Source organism: Gracilinanus agilis, chromosome 6 (assembly GCF_016433145.1).
Source record: "Gracilinanus agilis isolate LMUSP501 chromosome 6, AgileGrace, whole genome shotgun sequence".
NCBI lineage: Eukaryota > Metazoa > Chordata > Mammalia > Didelphimorphia > Didelphidae > Gracilinanus > Gracilinanus agilis.
In genome coordinates, this window is record NC_058135.1 from 19,241,359 (window position 1) to 19,262,565 (window position 21,207).

General features: G+C 37.2%; 2 protein-coding genes across 5 annotated transcripts in view; one reads left to right on the forward strand and one right to left on the reverse strand.

The window, feature by feature from the left end:
- Positions 1-16,297, forward strand: part of COPS4 (COP9 signalosome subunit 4) — a 47,237-nt gene extending 30,940 nt beyond the window's left edge. The window contains exons 5-10 of one of the 2 annotated variants that reach the window (XM_044680278.1): positions 2,770-2,923; positions 4,052-4,202; positions 5,649-5,819; positions 8,641-8,756; positions 13,849-13,933; positions 15,790-16,297. In XM_044680278.1, the coding sequence (XP_044536213.1) occupies positions 2,770-2,923; positions 4,052-4,202; positions 5,649-5,819; positions 8,641-8,756; positions 13,849-13,933; positions 15,790-15,923 (811 nt within the window). In that variant the 3' untranslated portion in view covers positions 15,924-16,297. The remainder of the gene's footprint in view (positions 1-2,769; positions 2,924-4,051; positions 4,203-5,648; positions 5,820-8,640; positions 8,757-13,848; positions 13,934-15,789) is intronic. The other variant, XM_044680279.1, reaches the window with a different exon arrangement.
- A 364-nt stretch (positions 16,298-16,661) lies between these two features.
- PLAC8 (placenta associated 8) overlaps positions 16,662-21,207 on the reverse strand; it is a 34,311-nt gene continuing 29,765 nt past the window's right edge. For all 3 annotated transcript variants that reach the window (XM_044680987.1, XM_044680986.1, XM_044680988.1), the window contains exons 3-5: positions 20,522-20,646; positions 17,846-17,968; positions 16,662-16,897 (exon numbers count right to left, since the gene is read on the reverse strand). In XM_044680987.1, coding sequence (XP_044536922.1) covers positions 17,864-17,968; positions 20,522-20,646 — 230 coding nt within the window. In that variant the 3' untranslated portion in view covers positions 16,662-16,897; positions 17,846-17,863. The remainder of the gene's footprint in view (positions 16,898-17,845; positions 17,969-20,521; positions 20,647-21,207) is intronic.

The following is a 21,207-nucleotide window of genomic DNA, read 5'->3' on the forward strand; positions in this document are numbered from 1 at the left end:
GAAAAACAAAATCTTTATAAAAGAAATCCCACATTAGCCAAGTCTGAAGAATTCTATCATTTAGACAGACAGATAGATATGTAGATAGATGGAAAGATATTCTGTACTTTAATGTCACCTTTTTCCTCAAAAAACAGCGTGTGTAAACACCAGTCCTCTGAAATTGCAGTTGATTATTTCATTGCTCGGAGTTCTTCTTACGTCTTTTAAAGTTGTATTTCCTTACAATGTTATTGAACAGCTATTACTTTAAATCTAGTCTTTTTTTTCCTATTATTATAACCAGTTTCAGAAACATTTAGTGTGAATTTGATTGGCGATTCATTTATTTTACTGGTAAGAAAACTCCCTCCCTTGACAAGTGCAGATCAGCACTTTCTTAGAGTAGCACTGTCTTAGTTGTCATAGGGCAGTGAGAGGTTAATTGTTTTGCCCAAAAGTCACACAGCCTATATGTGTCAGAAGTGGGAATTGAACCCAGGTCTTCTTGGCTTCATGGACAATTAGATCATACTTCCTCCCATAGATTTATAGGTTTATTATATCATATTTTTTACTTTTCCTTTGAATATTGAAAGGATAGAGGCCAAATTTCTATGGATTCCAAACATTTGGATTCCAAATATCCATCTACGTATTCTATGTATTCCAAAGCCAACTTGACTAGTCTTGTCTTCACAATGGAAAGAGATTACTGCATGACTATCTAAAAAGCTGCAGCATTAAAGATAGAACAATCACAAAGTCAGCCTCAAAGGTACTCTCTAGAGCACACTGACTAGGCCTTCTGGATAGGTAGCTGGGTACTTAAGAGTTTACTTTGCTTTTCTCATCATAAAAGATCAAAGTTAAGCAAAATCATTGTGTTCCAAATGATTTTATCACTTCCATTTTGAATGGTTGACCTTAATTGTAATTCCTTAGTATATAAAGTATAGGCTTCAAAACATGTTTTTTTTTAATTATTGATTTTAACTATAACTTTCCAGCACCTTTTTCTCTCAGAGAGACCTCTGTTATAACAAAGAATCATTAAGCAAAATAACAATAGTATGTGATAATATCCAACAGCACATGCTCTCGGCAGGTCACACTTGGTCAATGTATTTGATCTGGATTCTGATTTTTGTATACTCTTTTCCTTTACATTATTGTAGTCATTTTGTAGGCTGTTCTCTTATGCTCATCTCATGCTGCATCCAGTTCACACAGACCTCTTCAAATTTCTCTGAATCCTTCATAGCTATCTTTTCTTTAACACTTTTTGTTATCCATTACATCATTGTATGATAATTCATTTAATTGATTATTCCCCTATCAATAGACATCCACTTTATTTTCAGTTCTTATTTCTACAGAAAGTGCTCCTAGAAATATTTTGGCATATATGGAGCCTTTCCCCCCCCCCACACCAAAGTAAATTGCCATAAGGAGGATGAAAGGTATTAAATATTCCATTACATCCATCACCAAAATCACTTCCTATTTCAGCTGGCAGGTTTAAAACAATTCAGCTGTGTCAGATTGCAAAGTATTCCTCTCTCATCTTTTGTTAGGTGATTAAGTATCTGGCCACATAAATATATTTTTTGTGATGGTAGTAGGCTTCTTTACTACTCGCATTTAGATTATGAAACAGTTCAGTGGTGACACTGAAAAGCAGTTAATTAGAAAACCTTGAGGGGCAGTGAGGTGACTCAGTGGAGATGGAAGATCCTGGGTTCTAGTCTGGCCTCATATACTTCCTAACTGTGTGACACTGGGGCAAGTCACTTAACACCAGATGTTTAGCACTTACAGCTTTTCTGCCTTCGAACCAATACTCAGCTATCAATTCTAAGACAGAAAGTCAGAATTTTTTTAAAAAAGAAAAAAAGACCGTTGATGTATAATAAATCATTTATACACAGCTTTTGATCTTAACTTCAGACGGATATTAGGTGACTCAGATTATTTATTCTTTCAGTACTTTTGAAAGGCAAGGTTTCCTAACTTTTGCCTTTGTTTCTTCTGATAATATTCTCTTTGGGGTTTTTGTTATTTTTTACTCAAAAATAATTTCTCTTGCTTTTTCTTACAGCAATAATAGTTTAAACTCATTTGACTTAAATAACTAGCAAATTGCATGGTGGTCATTTGATTTAGATATGATTTTTGTTTTGAGAGCAGTGGAATTACAGCCCCCATTGTTTGGGAAAACAGATTTTGTCATTGCTTTTTTCCATCTATGTTAAATTTAAGAAGTAATCATTAGGGGCAGCTGGGTAGTTCAGTGGATTGAGAGTCAGGCCTAGAGACAGGAGGTCCTAGGTTCAAATCCGGCCTCAGACACTTCCCAGCTGTGTGACCCTGGGCAAGTCACTTGACCCCCATTGCCCACCCTTCCACCAAGGAGCCAGTACATAGAAATTAAGGGTTTAAAAAAAAATAAAAAAAAGAAGTAATCATTAAAGCAAAAATATCTGCCAATGAAAGGGCAAATTTTTGAGTATTTAGATAAAGGAGCTAAGAGGTAGCACTAATAAAACAAAGAAGGAAGAAAATTAAAACTATAAATCAGGCCTATGACACAAGGTAGAGAATCAAATGAGCTACTTTTACTAAGTTCAGTAATACCTTATTTCTAATGACATATAAATATTGTATAAATTTGTGATTGCATCAGATAACTGAGGCTATTTGGGTACTTCCTATGAGAAGCTAGTACTTCATTTGAAAGGACATTTTTAAAAAAGTTAATATTCTGTGTTCTTTATGTATTAATTGCAGGCAGTACAATGTGGATTATAAATTGGAGACCTATCTGAAAATTGCCAGGCTTTATCTGGAAGATGATGACCCTGTCCAGGCAGAGGCTTATATCAACCGAGCTTCCTTACTCCAGAATGAATCAACCAATGAACAATTGCAGATCCATTACAAGGTGAGCTCACTTGGACACTTACCGTTCTTTTTTTTTTCCTTTCCTTACCGTTCTTTTTTTTCTCTTTCAACAGCTCATAACGTAAAGATTTAAATACTTTTTTGATAGAAATAGGCTCCAGAGTGGAAAGATGCTCTGTAAGTATAGTGGAACTATTTATAAATTAGAGAGGACTCAGGGAAAAAAACAAAACAGTTATAAGATCGAGGAGGGTTTTTTTTAATTTTGTTGGACTTAAATTGTTTGTTTGTTCGTTTCTGGCAACCATGATAATAAGGAATAGAGAAAATCCCCCAAACAGACAAATCTCATTTCATTTCTTTTTAAATTCAGTGTCTTTTTGCTATCTGGACACATTCTTAAGTTACTAAATCTGCCTCTTTGGAAAATTTTTAGGCACCAGCAAGGCTCAGGTCACAATAAAAATAGCTAAAGGTTGATACCAGGGTTTTTTTTGCTAATATATAATTTGTAATTATTAATATCCTTTTCAGTCTTGTCAGGGCTCCAGCTACAAAGTGAAAGGGTGAGGAGATGTGTAATGTGATCATGAGTACCTGGGAGAACAACATACAGATATGAAAGAACATGGTGCCAGAATTTCCTAGTGTAAAGAGGTTTACAAATGATCTTCCCAGAGGAGACCCCCAAGAGGGCAAGCCAATCCCACCAGCACCTGGAGGGGTTTCTCATCAGTTTTGGGGGCCTTGCCTTAAGGTCTTGGGGACATAATGCAGGAGTTCTTCGCTGCTTCCTCATTCTTTCTGCTGCATCATGGGTATGGTGTTGCTTCAGGCAATGGGGCATATTGTAGAGGGGAATCCTGTTTAATTTGTGGTTGGACTAGAGCAGGGATTCTTCATTTGGCATTTTGAAATTGGCTTTTATAATATTTTGATAAATGAGTTTCAATAGAATTGGTAGCTATTGGAGTCCTTTGTGCTTCATTTTATGGAATTTGAAACTTCATGCTAAGAAGGGAGATAATTAGCTTCCATAGGCAGCTGCACAGGGCGCCACCGCACACTAAAGCCATGGATCCTTTGACTGAATAGATATGTAGGGAGGTCCACGGACTTTGACATTTTTATCTTGATTTTTGCTAATTTAGACATCTTTCTGCCACAGGTGTGCTATGCTCGTGTTCTTGATTATAGAAGGAAGTTCATTGAAGCTGCCCAAAGATACAATGAGCTCTCATATAAGACAATTGTCCATGAAAGTGAGCGACTAGAGGCCTTAAAACATGCTTTGCACTGTACCATCTTAGCATCAGCAGGTATTCAGTATTCATTATTTGAATCCTATGCATCAAATGACTCTTTATCCACTATCAGTGTTTGGAGGGTAGAATCCTCTACCTATAGTTATTGAATATTCTCAGAGGATAAAAGTTAGACATTTTAACAAACAAAAGGGAGGTCAAGGACTGAATAATTGCCTTTTCTTTAATACCCTATTTCTAAATATACACCTGTATTTTGTTTTTTTAAATCCTTACTTTCCATCTTGGAATCAATACTGTGTATTGGTTCCAAGGAAGAAGAGTGATAAGGGTGGGCAATGGGGGTCAAGTGACTTGCCCAGAATCATACAGCTAGGAAGTGTCCGAGGGCAGATTTGAACCTAGGACCTCCTGTCTTTGGGTCTGACCCTCAATCCACCGAGTCACCCACCTATATACATTTATGTTAATAATTCTGACATGCACACATCACTGGTACTTAAGCGTAGTGCCTTGCTGCCGTACTGTGAAGTGCTTTGAGCTAGGAATCAGAACTCCAAATTTAGGTCCCAAATCTACCACTCACTAGCTGGATCAAGACACTTACTGCTTCTGAGATTCAGTTTCTTCATCTGCAAAATGGGATAATTCCTATATTTTATACAAAATTTTGAGAAGATTTAAGTGATATTTCTGGAAGTACTTTGTGAACTTTAAGAGGTAATGAAGTGGGGTAGCTAGGTAGCACAGTGGATAGAGTGCCAGGCCTGGAGTCAGGAAGACCTGGGTTCAAATCTGGCCTCAGACATTTTCTAGCTGTATGACCATGGACAAGTCACTTAACACCAATTGCCTAACTCCTACCACTCTTCTGTCTTAGAATTGATACTTAGTGTAGTTTTCTAAGGCAGAAGGTAAGTGTTTAAAAAGATAATGAAATGTTATAAAATGAGTGTAACCAAAAAGGTTTGCTCAAAGAAAAACTGAGTCTGCTTCAATTTGGTGGCGAAATTGTTATTATTGTGCTGCTTTGAAGCATTTAGATTCATTGCAAACCTCAGTTCTAGGCCTTCCATTCATATCTCTCATACAACAAATAAGAGAGTTAAAATATATGTTTTTAGAAATATATGTTTTTAGAAGGCTATTTACACCAACCTGTAATATAATCGCTCCAGGAAAACAAGAAGGGAATTGATGTTTAGTAACACTAAATGTGACTTTTGGAAATAATTCTGAAATCTTTTTATCTTGGTTTGTGTTTGCTTAAAAAAATAAGTTTAAATTTTAAATTAAAAATACATGTGGCCTGGCTTCGTAAATGTAAAGCCAATAGCCTTATTTTTAAGAAATGAATTACCCAACACTACAATAGTTTATCACTGCTTAAAGATTTGTTTGCTTACTTACAGGAAAATAGTTATAGAAGGATAAGAAACTGTAAATATTAAGTTTCCTACTTGGAAATTGTTTTTATGATGCTCTGGTTTGTTTTTCTAGGACAACAGCGCTCTCGAATGCTAGCCACTCTTTTTAAGGATGAAAGGTGTCAGCAGCTTGCAGCCTATGGAATCCTAGAGAAAATGTATCTAGATAGGATTATCAGAGGAAATCAGCTTCAAGAATTTGCTGCTATGTTGATGCCTCACCAAAAAGCAACTACAGCTGATGGTATAGATAGATTTTACAAATAGCAGTAATACTGATGATCTAGCTTCATGAATGTTCTGATCCTATGAACCTTTAAATATTTTCATTTAAATATTTCTAGATATTAGGCAGTATTAATTATAGACCAGTGTTAATCACAGGCATTTTAATTTCTATGTCATACAGCTTGCACTGTTGAAAGTGTTACATATCTTAGATGCAAAGATAATTCCAGTAGGGAAAATTATTGTAGGCCATTAGATTTTTTGATGGTATTTGCAAGAAGGGCTTACTTTTCCATACCTCAAAGCACTTAATAAACATTGAATTATCCCCAAATATCATGGGTTAGTGTGAGCACAGATACTATTAATCTTGTTTTGTATGGAGAACAATGGAGGTACAATGTCATTTGTGTACTACCACCACACGTGAGGTAGGGGCAAAGGCTGAAATGAAATTTGTTTCCCCAAATCCCAGTTATTTCCCAGTATTACAGCATTTCAGCTCTCTTTTTTAATCCTTATTATCTTCATTATACTCTTTCCTGGCTTCCTTTAAAGTACCATTAAGAGACAGTATGATCTAAGGGAAAAGAACAAGTGTCTAGGCTTAGCTCTGGCATTGATCAGCAATATGACTTTGGGGTGAGTCATTTTTCTCAGTTTTTTCAACTTTAAAATTGAGACAGTAATCTATGTTCCAAGGCAAAACTTGAGGTTTAAATAAGATTTTTCTTATTGTAAACACAAAACAATGTATTTTAACCAACTTCACATAACAGTAGCCTTCTCTGTTACAACTCCCTGGCATATTTTGCCTAATCTAGGAAATTAACCACTTCTTCTTAGGAGGATCTAAAATCCAGGAGGATGAGAGTCATCTTCTCTAGATTCCCTGGTACCACCCCATAGTCATTTTGGCCCTATGGATTTAGTAAAGCATCATTAGTTGGCTTCTGAGGAGATTTTTTCAAAATTTCTCTGATGTTCATAGAACCCTTCTATTTTATTTTTTTGCTGATATCCTTTTCGATTCAGGAAAACAAGGACAAGAGGCCGTAGACCAATGAGTGCCTTTAAAAACAAAACAAAACCCTAAAACCCCACCAATAAAACCTGCATTTTAAAGGTATATTTTTCTTCAACTTGTCTGGATTATTGATTGAATAGTCTTACATTTTACCCACTTAGAAGCTAGGGAAACATATTGAAAGATTATCTTTACTCAGTAATTCTCTTGGATGGCCTGTTGTATAATAGAAATGGGTTCCCCTCATTGACTCTAAGCAAAGCCCTGATGACTACTTGTCAGGGATGTTGGAAAAGAGATTCCTAGTCAGTTATGAGCTGGCCCATCCAGCCTCTGATCTCCTGCCATGTTCTCTGAGATTCAATGACTACAATTAGTCACAATGCAAATAACTGGATTCCTGAAGAAATAATGCAATAAATGTAACCCAGGATTTCTTATACCCAATTGTAAGAGGGAGATTTTAGATATTTTTATAGATATATATTTAAAGTGTGGTCACCAGGAATCAACAATTCAGATTGATTCCATAATTAAAATAGACCCAAGTCAGGATCAGGTTTAAGGTAGTTTATTTACAATTAGGAAGGTAAAAGGTAGGGAAATAGAGAGAGGGAGAGGCTAGTCCAGGCCTGGAGAGGCCCGGACGGAGAGAGAAGGTTAAAAGACTAATTAAACTAGGCTACAAGCCACAAGACTTTAGAAATCAGAGAGGCTATAAGCCTACTTAAGGCAGAGTCTGGAAAACACCAAGGTAGGCCAAGGAAGTCAGCCTAACTTACCCACGTGACAATTCAGAGTAGAAGCAGCCTGAGGTCTCAGCCGAGCACCTCCAGGACCAAGTCCAAAGCCCGAACTCCCTCACCAGGGAGTAACAGACATACTTGAAGAGATAGTGTCTCTGTCACTTCCCGTGGGTCCACCTCTAATTCAAGTGGACCAATGGCAGCCTCTACACTGATTTGGACTGCCCAAAGGGCTGTCCCTTGTTCTTGATTTGATACTTATTGTCACGTGTGATTAACTCATCTCCCCTCCCCTTTGAGGGAGGTGGGGATGATATAATCTAGATGCCCAGGGTAAGTAGAGTTTTGTCTATGAATGGGCTAGAGCTAATTCCATTTACACACTACATATACATTAACCAGTTTTATTTGTGTTTTTACTAATATTTTATTTATTTGGAATATAGGCTGTGCAGTCAAAACCTTATTAATCAGTGCCTACGGATTAGTTTTTTTTTTTAAACCCCTTTCTTCCATCTTAATATCATTACTAAATATTGGTTCCAAGGCAGTAAGGGCTAGGCAATTGGGGTTAAGTGACTTGTCCATAGTCACACAGCTAGGACTTGTCAGAGACCAGACTTGAACCCTAGGACCTCCTGTCTCTAGGCCTGGCTCTATTCACTGAACCACCTAGCTACCCCTACAATAGTATTTCTAGCTCAAGTTGTATGTATGTTTTCTTTACCAGTTTTAAAGGTAGTCTTTTTTTAAGCTACCATTTATTCTTACTTTGGAAAACATTTAATCATTTGTTTTCTCTTTTAAAAGGTATCAGAGGCTAGCTTGGTTTTAAGAAAACCCCAAAAGTTTAATTAGTTAAGCCAGTCAGTGTTTTTATTCAAAACTAGTTCCATTTGATTGAATTTAGAATTTAGAGCAGCCCAAAATAACCTTTTTCATGTAGCAGGAAGGATATTACAGATAATTATATAAGTACTACAGGCAAATAAGTTCATGTAATTTTGGAATTCAAAGCAAAATTAGTTGAGAACTTAACCATTGTCTTTTTCAATTTACATAAGGTTCCAGCATCTTGGACAGAGCTGTCATTGAGCACAATTTGTTGTCTGCAAGCAAGTTATATAATAATATTACATTTGAAGAGCTTGGAGCTCTATTAGAGATCCCCGCAGCTAAGGTATTTTTTTATGTTTGATATTAAATAATAGTATTAAATAAAGTTTTAGACACAGAATGTTAGAATTAATTTGTGGGTCATTGAGCATCTGCTAAGTACCCGATGCTGTTACATTTACAAAGATGAATAAAAACAGTCCTATCTTTAGGAAACTCATAATCAGTGGGTCGATATTTATAAGTATAGGTGAATAACTATGGTAAATGGCAGAATGTACTTGGTATCTTAGGAGGTACAAAGGACTGTGAAAATTCAAAGAAAGGGAAAATCAGAGGATGCTTCCTAGAAAAAGCAACATTTGATTTGGCCCTGAAGGATGTGCAGCTACAACAGGTACTTATGGGCTGGTTGGAGAAGGGCATTCACTTCAGGTGGAGGGAACTACATGAGCAAAACCAAAAAAAGCCAGGGGTGGAGCATGAGATCCTTTACATGGGATAAATGAGGAATGAAAAAGGAAAGATTGGACCTTCTGCCTTCAAAATCTTGTGGTCTTTCACTCAGAAGTCTGGCCATAAGCATCCCAGTGCAATGATACAGAATTCAGGGAGTTTATATGACTATAACCTTCCATCCTTCTAGACCTCCTTCCTCTGCTTGCTGCTATTTGTATTCACTGTGATGTCATCATTCTACTCCTTAGGGCTCCCCCAGGACATTTTCCTTTTCAAGCCTCACTCTCTTCCCTTCTCAGTTTTGGGCCTATAGTTAACCAGTTCTGTTGTATACAGTCTTAAACTCTCCAGTTCTTTGTCCTTCTGCCCTTGTGTCCCTGAATACCTTGCCAGATTTCGAACCCTCTGTTACCTCCACCACTTGCCTTGGTTACATCTTCTCATGTCCTCCTCAATGGCATGACCACATTTATAACATAATCTTAGGTCAGCTAGGCCCTCACTGCACCACAGCAGCTCTTTATTTTTTTTTCCTGATTGATGCATCACACTGCACTGCACACAGTGGTTGTTTCAGACATTCTCTTCTCTTTTGTGAATGTCCTCTTCTGTACCTCACAACCCCATAACATTTCCTATTCTATCTACCTTTACTCTAGTGCTGTTTTTTTATTTGAGAAATTTGTATTTAATTAATTGATTTGGAATATTTTTCCATGGTTACATGATTCATGTTCTTTCCCTTCCCTCCTCCCACCCCCACTCCCAGAGCCAACGAGCAGTTCCACTGGGTTTTACATGTGTCGTTGATCAAGACCTATTTCCAGTCAATCTCTCTGTTTCTACTGGCTCCTTCTCTGCTGACTGTAATCTTGCTTAGGACTCCTCCTATTCTTGAGTAATCATTATTTGACTGTACCATTTCTTTCTGCTATTATTGTCCGTTTTCTCTTTTGTAACCCGACTCTTAGAGTCTTCTCTTTAATCTGTTTTAATTTGGCTTCAGACTTCATTACTTAGTTCAAATTCCCTCTCCAGTGGTTACCAGCAATCTGTTAATTGCTAAATCCATTGGCCTTTTTCATCCTTCTTGACCCCTTTGGAGCATATTATCTCCACTCTGAGTTTTCATGAAATTGTTCTTATGTAATTTTCCTCCTGTCTTTTTGGTTGTTTTTTCATAGTCCCCTTTGCCTGAATCGTGATTTGCGTTCTGCTTTCTAATCCTAGGCATCCTACAGGACTATTCTAGATTGTCTTCCTTTCTCTCTCTACATCTTTTCTCTTGGTGATCTCATTTTCTCCTATGGGTTTAGTTATTTCTACACTGATGACTTGCAGATTCAGCCCTGATGTCTCCTCTTAGTTTTGTTCACCAACCAGATTCAAACTCAACATGTCCAAAATAAAACTCCTTTCTAATCCTTCATGTAGCTCTATTTCTTTTGAAGGCTTGCTCCTCAGAGGCACCCAGATTTTTAACCTTGGAGTCATGGTTGGCTCATTGCTTTCTCCCCATCTTCAACCCATTATCAGGACTTGTGAGTCTACAACACAAGAAGCATCCATCCCTTTCTACTCCCACAGCTATCACCTGAATAGCTAGATTATGACAACATCCTTCTAATTGGATTCCCAGCTTTCAAATTTTCCCCCTATCCAATTCAACCTCCAACTAAGCCAGCATCATAATTTTCCTAAAGCACAAGTCTAACCCTGTTGTTCCCCTATTCACAAGCGGTCAGTGGTTTTCTGTTGCAGACTCCTCTGTTGGCCATTTAAAGCCCTTCACAGTTGGTCCCTGTCACTACTGCCTAAACCAATCTGTTTTCTATTCCTTATACTTGGCATTTTTTCCATGTCCTGTGTTGTTGCCTTGGTGTGGATTCTGCTTCAAGCCTAGAAGGTGTCTCCAGCTTCTTACTTTCAGCCTGTGACCTACTCAGAACTGTTCTTTAAGAACATTATTCTTGTGGTGCATGTATAGTTTCAATGGAGAAGGGGAAAGAAGTCTGGGAAGATAAAAGATTTGTTAAGCATTTCAGAGAATTGAAGAGGTTGAGGGAAGCCTTAAGGAAATTGAAATAGTAATTTAGTACTATAAAGTCAGAATTATTTTCATTTTTTAAAAATTGTATTTTGCAGTTAGCATAACCAAAAATAGAAACGTATTTATTTTAATGTTCTGCACTTTGGCAAGGGCAAGGATTATTGTGTCATGGCCCCCTGCATTTATATAACACTTGAAGGTTTACAAACGTAAATACTTTAGAAATAGTATCTTGATGGATCCTCCTAACAGGTAGGTGATGTTTTCATCCCCATTTTACAGTTGAAGAAACTAAGGCAGACAAGGGGCTAAGAGACCTGCCCAGATTCACATTAAAATTAAATTTAGGTTTTCCTGACTCCAGGCCTATTGCTCTATCCACTGTGCTGCCTAGAGCTCTCTAGGGTGAAGCTTATGGACTCTGTTTCAGAATAATATGTTGTTGCCTCTAGATAATTGAAGGAAATATTAAATTTCAGATAGATTAGTGCAAATAAAGATGAAAATTTTTATTTTGCCCTTCAAGCTCAAGACCCCCCAAATCCCCAGTTAAGAACCTCTGCTCTTGGATATGTTGTTATAACTATTCCCCTCAATTTAACTTATGTCATTACACTCCATTTCCCAAGGAAATTCATTTTGTCTTCAGCATGTCAAGGTTCTCAGGAGTACTGATTTTCTAGAGACACTAAGTTGGTAATCATGGGGATGGAGAAGAAATTTTCTAGGAAAAACCCTCTGTAGAATAATCTCAGCTGATGTCAATTCAGGGCAACCCATCAATACATTTTCTGGTTAGACTTTCTAACCTATGATCTTGGAGAGAGAGGGAAATAGTGTGAGTGATTTCTGTCAATTTGGTCACCTTTGGTCTGTCTTCTTTACATATATATCAATGGTTCCCAAACTTTTTTTGGCCTACCACCCCCTTTCCAGAAAAAATACTACTTAGCCCCCTGAAAATTAATTTTTAAAAAATTTTAATAGTAATTAATAGGAAAGATAAATGCCCCTGTGGCCATCACTGCCCCCCTGGATCACTACAGCACCCACCAGGGGGTGGTAGCACCCACTTTGGGAATTACTGATATATATTAATATGTGTATGCCCCTAGACCAATGGCTGTCTACCTTAATATTGACATGGCAGCTAATGAACAAAATCATGTCCCTAACCCCACTCCTGCTTTGCTTTTAATAGTAGCCCTTAGAGAGTGTAAGGCCAATATGTTTAGTTCTAGGTAGTATTAGAAGAAGGATTAAATCACAAGCATGTTTGATATACTTTTTTTTTTTTAAACCCTTAACTTCTGTGTATTGGCTCCTTGGTGGAAGATTGGTAAGGGTGGGCAATGAGGGTCAAGTGACTTGCCCAGGGTCACACAACTGGGAAGTGTCTGAGACCAGATTTGAACCTAGGACCTCCCGTCTCTAGGCCTGGTTCTCAATCTACTGAGCTACCCAGCTGCCCCTTTTTGATACACTTTTGCAGTAATACAGCAGCAGGTATGAGATATAGTTATATAATATATGTATGTGTATATGTACACACATATGTGCACACATGGACACACATAGATCCCAAAACAGTAAAAATAGAACAATGAGCTTTTGGTTTTCTATTATCCATTTTGGGCAATTCTCAGATTTGATCAGAAAATATAACTTCTAAGGGAAATAATCCATGTCCTAACAACTTTTTTTATGAATTGACACCTTTTTTGTAAACATAACCGTTTTTAATCCATTTCACCAAATGGTGGCCAGCTATTTTTTATCTTTGTTGCTCTGTGTTGTATTTTTTTCCCAGAAAGAAGCTGTCTTTTTTTTTTTTTGTTTGTTTGTTTTTTAGACCCTTACCCTCTGTCTTAGAATCCAGATTTGAACCCAGGACTTCCTGTCTCTAGGACTGAGCTACCCACTTGCCCCAAAAAGCTGTTTCTTAAGAGTTTCTGAGAGACAGCTAGGTGGTCCAGAGGCTAGAGAACTGGGCCGACAATTAGCAAGAACCAAGTGTAAATCTGTCTTCAGACGTTTCCTGTATGACCCTGAGCAAGTCACTTAACCTTTTTTTGCCTCAGTTTCCTTGATTGTGTAAAATGGGGATAATAACAGCACCTAACCTTGCAGAGTTGTTGTGAGAATCAAATGAGATAATATTTCTAAAGAACTTGTATCCCATTACCTGATCAGTGCTATTAAAATGCTTATTTCCCTTGCTTCCCTTCTCATTGAAATCACAAGAAGAGGTGAATCATCTTTCCTAGGTCCCCTGTCGTCCTATGGTTATTTTGCTAATGTAGGGATTTAGTAAAACTCCCAGGTTTGAATTTAAGAACCACCTCTCCCCACAAAAAACAACAAAATCCCATTTTAAGTGTATATTTTTCTTTTTTTTTTCAGATGTTTCTAGGTTGTAGATTAAGTTTTGAATTATGCCTGTTGAAAAGTTAATCCTTATTTGATATTGAATTTCCTAGGAATTCCATATTATGAGAATGGCCTGCCTTAAGAGGTTGTAACTTCTTGTTAGAAATCTCTAAGCAAAAACTGGGTGATGGAACACTTCTTGTGGATGTGTGGATAGAACTAAATGGCTTCTGGGCTCCCAGCTCTTTAAGATTCTATGTAATTTCTTTTTTTTCAGGCAGAGAAGATAGCATCTCAGATGATTACAGAAGGACGTATGAATGGATTTATTGATCAGATTGATGGAATAGTTCATTTTGAAAGTAAGAAGAATTTATCATTTTTATTATTAGAAATTTTAAAATGCAGTTCAATAGCTGTTGATTTAAGTAAACATATTGAAAACAGAATTTCTTCCTCCAGTAGGTGGCAGTAATTTTATTTAGAACAAGTCTGTTATCCAGTGACACATAATACCCAATATAAGTAATACTGGCTAATAATTATTGTAACTTTGTAAAAATAGTAATAACCAGTGTGTTTTTTGCTTCTGTGGCACAATTTTATTCTCTTTCTAATGATTGTTTCAAAATTAACTTTTTTTAGAGTGAGATTTTTTTTTAAACTCTGGAAATAATTATTGAGATTTCACTCTGGAATTTTAATCTTGGTTTGACCCAGAGGCAGCTTGGTGTAATGGAGAGAGTTGGCCTAAAGTCAGGAAAATGTGGGTGCATCTACTGCTTGAGATTCCTCCTTCCTGGGTGACCCTGAGTAGCTCCCTCAGACTGAAAATCACTGAGTAGGCATCAGTCTGTGTGGACAGAGGAAGGGTTCAGGTGGCCCTTAGATCAGCAGCATCAAATTCAAGTAGAAATAGATTTTTGAGGGTTGCACAGTGACTTGGAAAACCACAATTAAATACTTTCTATCTTGGATTGTTTTAAAATTTGTTACACATTTCTGATTACATTTTAATCTGGTTCTTGTCTTATGAGCAGGTAACTTTACACTTCAGTCTTTTTTTTTTTTTTTTATTTAAAAAAAATTTTTTTTTATTTACAATATTTTCCCATGGTTATATGATTCATGTTCTTTCCCTCTCCCCAGCTCTTCCCTCCCCCCAATAGCCAACACACGCAGTTCCATTAGGTTTTACATGTATCATTGATCAAGACCTATTTCCATATTATTGATATTTGTACTAGGGTGATTATTTAGCGTCTACATGCCCAATAATAGCCTCATCAACCCATTTGTTCAAGCATTTGTTTTTCTTCTGTGTTTCTGCTCCCACAGTTCTTCCTCTGAGTGTGGCTAGTTTTCTTTCTCAAAAGTTCCTCAGCCTTGTGCTGGATCATTGCATTGCTGCTAGTAGAGAAGACCATTAAATTCGATTTTACCAGAGTGTAGCAGTCTCTGTGTACAATGTTCTTCTGGTTCTGCTCCTTTCACTCTGCATCAGTTCCTGGAGGTCTTTCCAGTTCACATGGAATTCCTCCAGTTCATTATTCCTTTTTGCACAGTAATATTCTGTCACCAACAGATACCACAATTTGTTCAGCCATTCCCCAATTGAAGAACATTCTCTCATTTTCCAATATTTTGCCACTACAAAGAGAGTAGCTATAAATATTTTTGTTCAAGTCTTTTTCCCTATGATCTCTTTGGGGTACAAACCCAACAATGGTATGGCTGGATCAAAGGGCAGGCAATCTTTTATAGCCCTTTGAGCATAGTTCCAAATTGCCATCCAGAATGGTTGGATCAGTTCACAAGTCCACCAGTAATGCATTAATGTCCCAATATTGCCACATCCCCTCCAGCATTTATTACTTTCCTTTGAAGTCATGTTAGCTAATCTGCTAGGTGTGAGGTGGTACCTCAGAGTTGTTTTGATTTGCATTTCTCTAATTATAAGAGATTTAGAACACTTTTTCATGTGTTTGTTGATAGTTTTGATTTCTTTATCTGAAAATTGTCTATTCATGTCCCTTGCCCATTTATCAATTGGGGAATGACTTGATTTTTTGTACAGTTGATTTAGCTCCTTGTATATTTGAGTACACTTCTATCTTTAAAACTGATGAAATCACAAGTCTGGTCCCTTTCCCTGTTCTTCTAAGTATACATTTCAATGATTAATGGAGATTTTTTCATTTTTCCTCTTTTCCTTTAGCCCGGGAGGCTTTGCCAACATGGGACAAACAGATTCAATCACTTTGTTTCCAAGTGAATAACCTTTTGGAGAAGATAAGTCAGACAGCCCCAGAGTGGACAGCACAGGCCATGGAAGCTCAGATGGCCCAGTGACTCAACACTAATTTGACGTCTTCTGTGATGTCTCCTTCCTTATACAGATTAAATTCACTACAACTCCAAAGAATCTGTATTGTGACCCTCCACATTTCAGTGTCCTCTTACAGCAGAATATTTAAAGAAGAATTATTTTAAGAGGAGATGGTATGAATGAACACTTGAAAATATCTAAATCCTTAGTCCTCCTCTTTGGTGGGTGACCCATCTATCAGACTAACTCAGTTGTTTTAAAGGCATTTGTTTAAATTGATGGAGTGAAATCTCTGTGACTAAAAATATTTGCTATAGTTCTTTACCTTGTGGTATGTTGTATATGTGCTTTATTCCTCTCTAATGTTCCAATAAAGAGGGGAATGAGCCAAATTAAATTTTGTGTTTTATTATTAAATTTTTTCCTCCATTCATTCCCCCAAATTTTTGAACAAAAATTGAACCATATTGTTATATGCTCAATTTTTATATTTATAGATATTAATTATACCAAAAAGAAAAAGCCCATAGCTACATTTGAGGTTTGGGAAATTCAGTATATTTTTATAGTTATTTTAAAATAAGGATGGCAGGGAAATGGAATAAAAATATTAAGAAGTCATTTATAGAATCTCCTCAAAAAGGATGCAAGAGTTCACTGGCAGAAATCACTAAAGATTTCTGAAAACTAAATTATAATATGAATGAAAAGTATAAAACTTAGTATCACTTAAATAATATAAAACATGTACACAGAAATTCTTATTTTGAATACTCTTTTATTTGCTTTATATTTTAAAAATCACATTACAAATCAAGAATTATTATGAGGTATGGCAGAGATTAAAGCCTCAAGATAAATTGGCATGGCATTCCATCATGATTAAACTTCTAAAGCATGTAGCAATTTAGGACAAGAGTTAGAGGAATACTTAGAGATATATTTTTCACATGTTAAAACTAATGTTGGTTGCTTCATCAAAAACACAAGATTTCATCTGCAAAAACAAAAAACTGAGTTAGAATTCTCCCAAGTTATTACAAGATTTAATCATGTTCTAACTCTTTATCTCTTCAGTTCTCCTTTTAATTTTTTGTCCACTTAAAGTTTTAGAGTTCAGTGAACAGGACAGTGGGCCAAAGAAATGAACAAGAATCTCAGGAATCATGCCCTCTAATGTCCAATGAGTCCTTCTCTTACCATTTCCACATTTTCTCTGTCTCTTTATTGTATTCCCCTATTCTTCTCAAGTCCCAAACCCAAGCCAATCCCACTTATTTTCAGTTGATCATCTCACTTTCTTTATTGAGAACTTGGAAATTATTAGAGATAAGCTCTCATCTCCTTTCTCTCTCTCACTCAGAATCCCCTAGTGGTCCCATTATCTTTATGAAAAGTTTTTTTTTTCTTTTAAACCCTTATCTTCTGTCTTAGAATCAATACTGTATATTGGTTCCAAGGCAAGAGTGGTAAAGGGTAGGCAGTGAGGGTTAAGTGACTTGCCCAGGGTCACATAGCTAGGAAGTATATAAGGCCAGATTTGACCCTTGGACTTCCCATCTCCAGACCTGGCTCTCTATCCACTGAGCTACCTAGCTGCCCTGAAATAGTATTTTACAGTTGTCACTCTAGGCTGACTGTGAAGTCAGAGATAAGTACCTAATAAAGGACTTTACATGTAGTAAGGACTTAATAAATGACTCTTAACAGCTTGAATTCTGAGTCCTCTTGGGAAATCAACCATACCAATTGGTTGACCCCATTCACTGAAATGGGGTGCCAAACTAAATCAAATTTATTTCCCTCTGAAGAAATTAGCTTTTATGATTATGGTAACATGAGAGATCTAATTTTTCTTTATTGGAAAAATTAGCAAATTTAAGAAGTTCTGCTTGGTTCATCTTAAAAGACCCATTGTGTCTATGAAGAAACCCCATTGATTTACCATTAGTTTTTTTTTTTTTCAGAAAGCATTCATTCCCCTCCTTCTATTAATGTCTCTCTTAAGTTGGCAAAGAGAACACACAGTACAAAAAGTGGTCACCATGAAGTCACTGCAGATGGAGCCCTGTTAAAAGAAGTAAAAAAAATCACAAAATCATTAAGTACATTGCACTCATTAAGTGGTTCCAAGATACATGGGTGAGGCAATAGTAGCCACAGATGTTGGAATATTGAATCTAAGGTGATAAAATCACATTTGTCAATTTAGTAAGGGAGGTTTCCTATTTTGTTTCATATAAGTCTCCCTTATCACGTTTATGTTTTCTAATACTTTATGGGATTAGGAATATTCTAGCATTTTAAAGACCTGGAATTTTGACCCACTAGTGCAGGTGTCAAGGCCCTCTCTATAATTCAGTAGGTGGTCTTTAAGAGTGGTATCCACTCAATCTTGTAACCAAATGGAACTTAACTAGACTGGTCTGTGGATAGCAGGCAGAGGTTACAGGACCCATGTTTAAGCTTTTCCAGCTTCTGCTGACAGCCTGCAAAAGAGCTTCTGGCTTCCTCCCACAGCAAGATGGGGCATCAAGGTTTGGGTAAAATATGTTCATGGTATCAGTTAATTAGGAGGCATTTAGGTGGCCTAATTGTTAGAGTACTGGGCCTGGAGTCAGGAAGACCTACATTCACATCTGGGCTCAGTTATTTCCTAGCTGCGTGACCTTAGGAAAGTCACTTAATTTCAGTTTGCTCCAGTTTCCTCAGATGTGAAATGGGGGTAACAGCACTTACATCCTAGGATCATTGTTTGGATCAAATGAAATAATATTTGTAAAGCACTTAGCACAGCACCTGGCACACAACAGGGTACTCCATAAATGCTTATTCTTTCCCCTATTCCCCACCAATCACTACAGAATAAACATTTCATGTTTATTTGTATCAGTGCCACACAGGGTGAGACTAACAAAATAGAGTAAAATTATATATAATTGATATTATACATAAAAATAGGACACCCAGAGTAAGTGTAGAAATTGTTAAAATACAGGGCATTCCAAAGGGCTTTAAAAGAATGCATGCCGGGGCAGCTGGGTAACTCAGTGGAGTGAGAGTCAGGCCTAGAGACAGGAGGTCCTAGGTTCAAACCCGGCCTCGGCCACTTCCCAGCTGTGTGACCCTGGGCAAGTCACTTGACCCCCATTGCCCACCCTTACCATTCTTCCACCTATGAGACAATACACCGGAGTACAAGGGTTTAAAAAAAAAAAAAAAGAATGCATGCCCTTTGATCCAGCAATACCACTACTAGGTTTGTACCCCAAAGAGATAAAAAAGATGGGAAAGGATCCTTTTTACAAAAATATTTATAGCTACACTCTGTGGTGGCAAAAAATTGGAAAATGAGGGGGTGTCCCTCAATTAGGAAATGGCTGAACAAATTGTGGTATCTGATAGTGATGGAATATTATTGTGCTATAAGGAATGATGAACTGGAGGAATTCCATGTGAACTGGAATGACCTCCAGGAACTGATGTGGAGTGAAATCAGCAGAGCCAGAAGAACATTGTACACAGAGACTGATACACTGTGGGACTATCAAATGTGACTGACTTTGCTACTAAAAGCAATGCAATGATCTGGGACAACTCTGAGGGACTTCTGTGAAAGAATGCTATCATGATTTATCACTTGTTTAGATGGGTGTAGGTTTTGGGGATTTGGTTTTAAAAGGTGACTATTACAAAAATGAACAATATGGAAATGTGTTTTGAGTGATAATATATGTATAACCCAGTGAAATTGTCAACTCTGGGAGAGGGGAAAAGGAAAAGGGGGAGGGAGACAACATGAATCATGTGACCATGGAAAATTTTTTAAAGTTAAATTTAAAATAAAAAAAACCCACAGGGTATTCTGTTGTGCCCTAGAGCAGGGGCATAATAAATATAAAATAATATAAATATAATAACATAAAAGGAATGAATGAAACAACTTGGTTGTTTAAAAATGGGAAAAACCAATATAACTGCTTTCCTTGAATCCTATGGATTTTATTTTATACATTTATACATTTATACATCATATAAAACATTTTCAGAAGTGGTCAGATTGCCAAAGGGGCCCATGGCATACCAAAAAAATTTTGAGGGATCTCTGCCCTAAGGGGATTCTAATAAGAGTATGGCAGAAAGACATAGTTCTAGCTATGCATCTCCCTCCTCAATGACCCTTTTTAAAAAAAAATCCTTTTAGAATCAATATGAAATATTGGTTTGAAGGCAGAATAGTGTTAAGGGCTGAGTAAATGAAGTTGAATGACTTGATCAGTCACACTAGGAAATGTCTGAGGCTTGATTTGGGCCCAGGACCTCCTATCTCCAGGCCTGACTCAGTCCACAGAGTCACCTAGCTACCCAGCCCACGGTCCATTTTATTCCTCTTTCTCAGAGCATGAAATGAAGGGTGAGGCAACACTGTAGTGGCTTGCATATGATTATAAATCTCTCCCACTGGGCCAAATCAAATCAATCAGCATTCTAGGCCCTGGACTGAACACTAAGGGCAAAGAAAAGGTGAGGACCTAATAAGTCTCTTAGCAATCTGAAGATAGGATCCATTTGTATACCAATTCTGCCAGGTGTGGTCATACGAGGGTGGGAGGAGACTCACACTGATGCCATATTTGGTCCGGTAGAGGGTCCTCATGGCCACACTTGCTCCACACAAACAGCATTCGTTCATGTCAGTGGCGATTTGGCAGGAGAGGCAAAGGGGACAGAATATCCCACAAAGACCTAGTCATGGAGGAAATCACAAGCCATCGTTACTTGTTTTGTTTTGTTCTTTTAAAGTTTGAATTCTGTAAGGCCTCCTTAAAGAGAAACTGCTAAATCTGGGGGTTGGGTGGGGGTAAGAAAATCTATTACACTGCATGCGATGCCTGATATTTCTGACAGTGAAGAAGCACCAATACTTCTCCCCAGTTGCCCAGCCTGGTCTCTTTAAAGAGGCCTCTTTAGCACGGGTGAAATTTCATGACAGATGGCTGAGCGTAATATGTAAAACTTGACTGTAGCTTTCTGGGAAGTAGAATTCACTTTAAAAGAAAAATTATATTTTTATTATCACACAAAACTCACTTCCATATGGTCATTATTGTAAGAGTACACTCACACAAAACCACAACCTAAAATAAAGCTGTAAATACACTGATGTGAAAGACACTATGCTCATTTTCCTCTGTGGGTATGTACAGTGTTTAATGAATGCTTGTGGATTGATGGAAATGGCACATAGGAGACTGAAATAAAGACATTTCAAGAAGAGAAACCTAAGAATTTAAAATGTGGTAAAGG